Source organism: Saccostrea cucullata, unplaced genomic scaffold, assembly GCF_032062105.1.
Source record: "Saccostrea cucullata isolate Sc308-1 unplaced genomic scaffold, CSIRO_AGI_Scuc_v1 ctg6330, whole genome shotgun sequence".
Lineage (NCBI taxonomy): Eukaryota > Metazoa > Mollusca > Bivalvia > Ostreida > Ostreidae > Saccostrea > Saccostrea cuccullata.
In genome coordinates, this window is record NW_026928512.1 from 1 (window position 1) to 8,589 (window position 8,589).

Genomic DNA, 8,589 nt, shown 5'->3' on the forward strand with positions numbered 1-8,589 from the left:
GCTTTCCTTCTGAGCTTTGTAGTAACAGTACAAGACAATTAGAGCCACCAGGAAAATGGAAGCGAGGCAAATACTGACAATAACGCCCTCTACGTAGATCCACTTTTCTCTTGCACTCTTCTTCTCATTGTACTTGTAAGCTTGATTAATTAAGAAAAAATAGAAAAGAAAATCATTAAAGCTATATTGGCTTAGGGGAAAATAAATGGCAGCTCTAGATTATATTTGTAATGAAACAGAAGCATTTAGTACACAATGACATTGTAAAAAGCTTATTATGGACCAATTCGAGAACAGGTGAAAGTTCTCTCTGAAATTAGATTCTCGAGGAAGAGAGTGATAAATACAGGGAACTGAAACCTGTTCTTTGAGAAGGAGAAGAGAGACTACTTTTACTTATTGGATCGAGGTGGTTTTACATGTAAACAATCATTTATGAAGGAGAGGAGATGAAGAAATGAAAAATGTGGATATAACGAACATTATTCGAGCTCAAAAGTCCTTTAAACATTACAAAATAGAAGCGGAGCAACCATGAACGTCCAAAACGTCAGAGGTGGGATCAGGCCAGGTGCCATGGAGAAGGAAACATCTCGTGCCGACCGAGCACATTCGCCGTGTGCTCCTTGTCATGATCGGGAAATAACGGGAAAATCCGTGGACAGCTCAGTGTGTATAATATTGTTCTAACAATCAGTATGAAAAAAGATAATAAGGGAGCTCATATACTATTGTATTCTAATGCCCTAAAGGAAGCAGACAAAGACTGCAAATGTAGCAAATGATAGTTTTTCTTATGCTTAAATGAGTATCAAAGGCTCCCTACCAATTTTTCTTATGTACCACAATATATCTTACAAATTTTAGCTTCTCTTTCTTTCGTGTTGTCTGTCTTGATGACGCACTGTGGCGTGACGTCGATCTCAAAGTTGTAGTGATTTTTTGTTGTCCAGGGATACCGATTGCTCTCCGTCACCAGGACGTATAAAACGTCAGCCGAAGGACACCAGACGTCAGGGAAAGGCGAGCGGCAATCATAGCTCTGAAATCAACACTGCACATATTATCTCTAATAAATGGCAGCTAGACTTCTTGCTTTTGTAATGTTTGAATGTATATTATTGACCCAAGGACTAAAATTTTGCTCATACTAAAGCTTAATGCTGAGACCAATTTTTATTTCGGTACTAGTGTCTCACACTGCTCTGTCATCTGACAAATAAATTAAAAACTATTTTTTTTATTCTGTATAGACGATTATAAAGGGTTGGGAAGTAGATGAAATATACAGGTTGGTAAAAGAATTAGGGAACGAAAGGTAGCTGATTGTCCAGTGCTGGAAATAAGGGAACTATATCATTCCTAACTTAAGCAGAAAATCTGGCGCCTTAAATTGTACATTTGCATAAAATATTAACCATAATGCTACAGTGTCTAAAGATAATTTTCACCCTGGCATAAAGTTTTCTTTTACCTAGGTTAGAATTCCATCGCAAAATCTATACTTGTAACTTTATTGACATAAAACGTATTCTTACCTTGGGAGCTTCGACTTTTGATTTGTCAAATACTACAGGTACGAAAAACATTTTCATATCACAAGTCTGAAGCAGAGAAATTGTCATCTTAATACAAATTTTTCCACACTTCAAACTCTCATGATTATCCATACGAAAAGTCACCGCGCATGTGCCACCCTGGAGTCTTCCACTTGCTACTAAGCTGATCTCGTTTTCAGACGAGATGTTGTATATCCCTCCGCAGTTTCTATCCTCTGATGTGTCCAAATGTACTAGAAGCGAGGACACAAAATTTATTATTGATGGTGATGAGAGAAAAGAAAAAGAAATTCAAAAATAATTGAGACTTTAAGTAGATTTGTCTTTGAATTTTAGCTTTCAAAATCTCACGGTGATCCAATGTCAAGAAAGAAATGCATTGGATAATTTTGCATTCTGAAAATGAACAGTAAAATGATAAAGAGAGACTACATGTAAGTAAGATAAGGAATTTTAGACAAAGAAAAATGATTTTTATCAATCATGTCGTGGAATATGTTCAAACCACAGGCACTTGTTTCGAAAATAATTTTTTAACCCATTGCATAATAATTTTTATAATAGTTATTATTATACCATGGGTTTAAAATTTATTTCCGAAACAAGTGCCTGTGTTTCAAACTTACTTATTGTTTTATTTAGGGTAACAACAGGTACAAACAGAAGAAACGAAATCTTGACAACATAATCCGCAATGTAGCAAGGGTTTGTCATCTCTGCAAACTGCACAATACGGTCAGAAATCTGGAAAAATAGAAGGTGAGTTGTTACTGGTACTCCGGAATCACCACTGGTTGTGGGAACCGATTTTCATGGATTTTCATCACCTTTACCTATTAATTGACATCCTTAGAACCATTCAATATTGTTAATATATACAAGGTTCAGCAAATGCTCTATACGCAAGCGATTTAAATTCGAAATTATGTGCTCCCAAAATCAGAAAAAAATCTTACAAATCCTGAAATTATTTTCACACGGATGAAGTTTTTTTATTTGTCATTGTTACAGTTCTGGATTTTTTTTTCCATACAAAAATATCCCTTTTCATCATTTGATGAAGATTCTCGAAAAAATTCAAATTTTTCTGATCATAAAAAAAATATTTTTGCTTCTGGATTTCATTTTTCCTCTAAAGAGACTTTGGACTTCATAGTTTTCTAAACACATAGATAGGGATCCCATAAATATTCTTTTCCTGACCTTTAAAAAAATTATAATGAAATGATGTTGCCTTGTTTCTGACTTTTTCTGAAGAAAAAAAAAATAATCTGAGTTATGTTCTGAAGAAAAGTGCGTTTAAATATTGGTACCAAATAGAAATTGTTTATATAAATCACTTTCCAACCTGTTGTATTGCAGAAGAAATTTTGAACAAAGTAAATCCCTCAACTGTTTTAAAAACTTGCGTTGAATTTAATGTACAGATTTGTTACTGTCTATTAGTATTCTTAGAATTGTGAGAAAATTTTCAAGCTTTTTATTTTTTATTTTCATGATCATTACTACATAGATATTTAGTATGCGAGACTATACCGATTTTAAGTATATGTACATGATCAAAAATAGTGAGGAATGCACGACATTCTTGTCTGCATCCATATTCTTGATTTCCCTTCAGAATGAATTCATCGGTAAGAGATGATTTATTGTTGATAAATAATTCATCCGATAACCGAGTTACTTACTATCCAAGTTCTGCTGCATGCAACATATAGTACGAAACATACATATTGTATTTGCAGTGATATGACGATAGCAGTCTTCTCAATACTGCTATTGATTTGATGTTTTAATGTATTTGTATTGATAATTGTAAGGGTATACACTTTTTCCACAGTAGAAGTGTACAATATCATATAAAATGCATGGCAGATTTGAGCCAAGGAATTATTGATTCCAATTTTCGTAAGAGTTACCAGTTTAGATGCAACTCACATTTGCATCGATTGCAGAGAGTTTTACATTTGTAAAGAGATCATTTTTTCTCAGCACCCGTTTCAATGATACATGACATTGTGTAGTGTATGTGGAATATGACAGCATTCTTAAGTGTTACACTTTCCTGCAATTGAAGTTTATTGTCCTTTAATATCAGAATAAAAAAATGTAAACATGAATTAATTCACTTAGCAAATTAATGACATTCAATTCCTTTGTGCCCTATTTCTTAACTGTAATCCAAGAATCAGTTAATTGGAACGCCTATTGCAGTTTATACCTAACAAATCATTTTACCTAACAAATGCATAGATTCCGTAAGACATGTAACACACAAAAAAGAACTCAATAGTTCATTATTTTCAGAGAGATTTGTGACTTTTCTATGCACCATAGGGGAACATTATCAAATATAAAGACGAGCAACTCTAAACCTAAAAAGAAGAAGCTTTCAAAAAGTTATAAAAATAAACATACATGTATTATAAAATTAAACACAAAACGTTTAAACAGCTACGCATTTGAAGTGTGTACACAGAATAGTACTCACCTCGTGGATCTCAGTACCTAGCTCTCTCAGTAGGACTCCACACTGACACAGCTACTGAGTCAGACTCCCCGATCTCCAGGATGCTGCAGGCCACGGATCAATACAACCCAGAGTCTCCAGGGACTTTTATCCCGAGTTCATGATTGGTAATTGTACGATAGTAAATGATACGGACTATGAAACTATAACACCAAAACTCTGAGAAAATACAGTCTACATATGCCTCAATTTCGCGCATTTTTTTCTTTTGTACATTGACTTAAATATTTGTACTGCTGAAATTCAGTCAACGATTTTAAGAAATGAATTTATAAATGATATGGCCTGCTATCAATCTTTGCATTATTAGTGAGCATGAATTGTTAACTATTTACTCGGTAGAATATCACTATCTTGCACTAAGCGTAACTTTTAATGAGATTTTGTAAGGGAATAAAACTCAAAATCTGTGAAATTTTGATATCGAAATATCAATCATTAATTTCTGTTTTTTTTATAATTTCATAATTTATAAAATTACTAGCGTTTAAATATTCAATCTCTATGAAAGTGTATCTGAAAGCCAATACACAGTATAATCAAACATAATTATACTTTCTTGGGGGAATAAGCTAATGGAACGTTTCAGGGTTTGAATGATTTAATTTTAGTTGTAAAACGTCATTTGATTGGGTAAAAGATTTAATCCATTTTGTATAACATAACATGCCTACGTCACAATGAGTTACGTCAAAAACATATTACTCCGCTTGGCGTTACTTTTAAAATAGGCAAAATTTGAAGCCTTTTTCCGGAGAAAAAATGTCTCATTGTCTTCATTGAAATAAATTTTAAGAAAGCTTATTTTAATCCATGTCATACGATATAACATAACTTGGGGCAGTTTATGCCTTTTAATAAAACTTTAACTGCCCCAAGTTATGCTATTTCGTATAACAAAATTTGAAATAAGCTTCATTCCTTAAATGTTTATTATTTCGTGTTCATATTCTGCTAAAAATGGAAAAGGCATCCGCATTAAAACATAAAACAAAAATGGAAAAAGAAGGTATGTATGCAATTTTTGAAGAATGCATTCATATTATAATTTGTGCACGCGCTAATTAGTCTAAATAATTTTGTATTTTTTTTTTGGTTAAAGTGTTTTTAAAATTAAGAGTCTATGATATAAATCCACGCATATTTTTAAAGGGAAAATATATAGTATATTACCACTAAATTGAACAAAACGTAGGTAAAAATATCAATGAATGTACATTAAATGCTTGCAAACGTGATTCTACAGTACAGTGTGTATTGTAATGTTTTACAAGGAAGAACATTGTTAAATAACATAACTAGAGCTGTTTATCTTAGTTGATTTATCGCAAATCTTTTCAAAACAATTTAAAAACCATTCATTAGGACTCTAAACGTAAACGTTTACCATTGTTTTTAAATCAAATGCCCTAATTAAACTGTTTATTTAGCCATAAACACAAAGGAGAGAATTCTAATTTGAGATAATTTCAAAAATGGCTGCGAGGAACATTTTGTGCATGTTTGGGATTATTGTATACATAATAGGTATTTAACAATTAGTAATTTATTTCTTCAAAAGAGACCTGTTATATCTTAAGCTTGCAATATGATTAAATCATAATAATAATATGGTGCTTGGAGCTATATTTGTACTTGTACACATTAATGTGAACTAGAATTTGAATCTTCATTAAGTTTCATAAAAAATATCTTTTTAATGGAAAATATATTTTTCCATTTCTATGTTTGTAGGTAATGCCGATGCAGCGTGTACTTACACATTTTCTGGCAGCGGAACACAAATCTATACCTGTCATGAGTACTACAGCTTGTAAGATTTTTACAACTCATTCATTATACTATAACCCTTTAAAAATCCTCCCACTTCGATATCTGATTCCCCGAGAGAAACAATAAAGAATCGAATATTTTAATACAAGGAAAGCATGGTTATGCAAAATCTATATTGAAAACTGAATATGATACAGTACCTAACTGCATAGAAACATTGCATCTCCTATATTGAAAATGTAAATTCATTGATTTATAAATTTATAAATTAATTATAAATACTTAATTTATAAATTTATAAATTAATAATAAATACCCTACGTTGTATTTCAAAAAGTATCTAAATAGTATTTTTCATTAATTACATCTCAAGGTCTGCGGGTGCAATAGCGGGGGCGGTGATTGGTTCTCTTACATGCCTCGCCCTCATCATTTACTGTATTGCATTCTGTTGTTGGAGAATCAGGAAAAGTTCCGAAGGTTCAAAGACACCCGGAACAATCCAGAATCCATCCAATGTTAGCGTGGTATCTGGTGGAACAGGTATATGTATATGTAGGACCTCAAAGTGCGATGGATCTCCAAAGTCCGATGGACCCGCCAAAGTCCGAAGGTTTGCGCCAATCCTCGATGGTCTGACATGCCTGATAGGTGCAGAAAACAAATAACGTTTTTGACGTCATAGTACTAATGCACCAACCAGGCCAAGGTCTTAAAATTGATAATGAAAAATAAATATCATTATGCAAAAACTAACCCTAAAATCTCTCAGATAGGTGCGAAACTAACCTTGATTGTTCAAAAAGTGTGAAGCAACTATATAATCAAGGATATTTTAGGTGGATGCGAGACTAACCCTAATTTCTCGATTAGTGTGCGAGGACTATCTCTATGTCTCTCGGGTTGGTGCAAAGCAAGAACTAAACCATATCAGTCGAGTGGCGTGCGAGAACTAATCCTTATATCTCTGAAAGGTGCAAGCAATATCATTAAAATTGAATGGTAGTACGAATTCAGAAATGACGACTTTTGAATACAGGACAACGGCTTTAGATATTGACGTCAGAATATCGTGGCGTCTTAAACGTTAACTGTTTCTCCTCACCATCGGACTTTGGCGGGTCCATCGCACTTTGATAGCGCAGCTCGTTTCATAGGAAACGAGCTATCGTGACCATCGTGCAGGCAACAAACTATCAGGGTTTGGCGAATACCATCAGAGTTAATTTGAGGAGACCATCAGACTTCAGAGTCTAACATATATAATAAAATAAAATCGAGAAAAATAATGGAAAGCTCAACATTTAAGCTCTATTTGTTCCTATTTTACTATTAATACAATGCCCGTGTCCAAGTAGATAAGCGATAAGGATACCGGTATAATTAAACAATAAAATGCTTTTTTGTTTGTTATTACTGGAATTATTGGAAGCAGCTGTTGCAGAAAAAATACATAAACCGCGTAAGCAGGTTATGTAAATAATTTCTGCAATAGCTGCGACTGTTAATTCCAGTAATAACAAATAAAGAAAGACATTTTATTGTTGATATTTATTTCTTTTTAAATAATCAGTTAAAGTAGGATTAAAAAGATTAATTATTGTATTAATGATGTGAACGTCTTCATACGTTTCTTTTTTGGAACAGTTACTGATCAAGAAATTTGTAAAGGCGACATGCATAATGTAGTTCATGCAGTGATTAACGCAATGGGTTTTCTTAAGAAATAAAGGAAAAAAATCAGTGAATGTAGATATGATGAGCGTGAAAGCGATAATAGTATTCAATAATTAAACAAAAGACTGATTTTAACATCCTGCAAGAACAAAGTACATAACAGACCTTTTTTTCACCGTTACAGGCGAATTTTCAAATCAAGTGATGCAGAATCCAAATCAACAAAATTACCCAATGGCATCTCATGGTGGCTCCCATACATTGCGCATGCACACCGGATATGATCAGTGATAAATACTATTTTGCTTGCTGCAATTTTTAACTTTGTGTTTTAAAACCTATTGTTTTTTTCATAAAAGATGGATTTAAATTATCTTTTGTATTTTTTCATTGTACGTGCATGTATTTAAATTTCTTAAAGTTATATATGATATAGGTAATCAATAATCACAAAAACAATTGATTATTCTTTTTTTTTTTGCTACCTTTTTTTGGACAAAGAGGTTGGTTCACTTTATGCATAAAATTGTCCTGTAGATATACCGCTTGATTGATCAACAATTGATTTGCCATTTAAAATAAAAAAGAGACTTTCATATTCAATAAAAAAAATTTCTTCTACAAGTCCAGACCTTGGAAAACTGGCTTTATGAAATTACAATGTTTTTAAATTTGTAGGTAAACAAGGATAATTGAATACTTTTAGTGAAAAAAAATAATATGAGCGCACTCTCGGATCTAAAAACTAAAATATTTCTTTTAATCCTCAGAAACAGTTCTATCATTTACTAGCTGCATATTTTAGATCAGAGGTTGCTCTCTGTAATAAATATTAAAAAAATAGCTTTAAAAATTTGCTGTCTTGGTAGACTTTTTCAGATTATGAGGAAATGGACGCATTTCGTGATGTCATAATGCATTGACTAGTACGAAAAGTACGTCTTTTTTGATAGATACACAATCACCAAAGATTTAAGTGATATTCAATGCACTGTTAAATAAAACTATATAGTTTCAGTTTTTTTCAGAAATTTACAGGACCAAGTTCGG

The 8,589-nt window shown here is 32.6% G+C and overlaps 2 protein-coding genes across 2 annotated transcripts; one reads left to right on the plus strand and one right to left on the minus strand.

The window, feature by feature from the left end:
- Positions 1-3: 3 nt before the first annotated feature.
- On the minus strand, positions 4-4,109 carry LOC134277815 (uncharacterized; the record flags this gene model as incomplete). Its single annotated transcript, XM_062760123.1, has 5 exons — positions 4,051-4,109; positions 2,186-2,303; positions 1,539-1,792; positions 859-1,042; positions 4-140 (listed from the first exon to the last, which is right to left on the minus strand). Coding segments are annotated over exons 2-5 (663 nt in total), but the record flags the coding sequence as incomplete, so codon positions are not given.
- A 1,375-nt stretch (positions 4,110-5,484) lies between these two features.
- LOC134277816 (uncharacterized) lies at positions 5,485-7,868 on the plus strand. Its single transcript, XM_062760124.1, has 4 exons — positions 5,485-5,616; positions 5,824-5,902; positions 6,236-6,405; positions 7,724-7,868. Exons 1-4 carry the CDS (start codon positions 5,565-5,567, stop codon positions 7,828-7,830), a joined length of 408 nt encoding a protein of 135 aa, XP_062616108.1. The 5' UTR covers positions 5,485-5,564; the 3' UTR covers positions 7,831-7,868.
- The last annotated feature ends 721 nt before the right edge of the window (positions 7,869-8,589 follow it).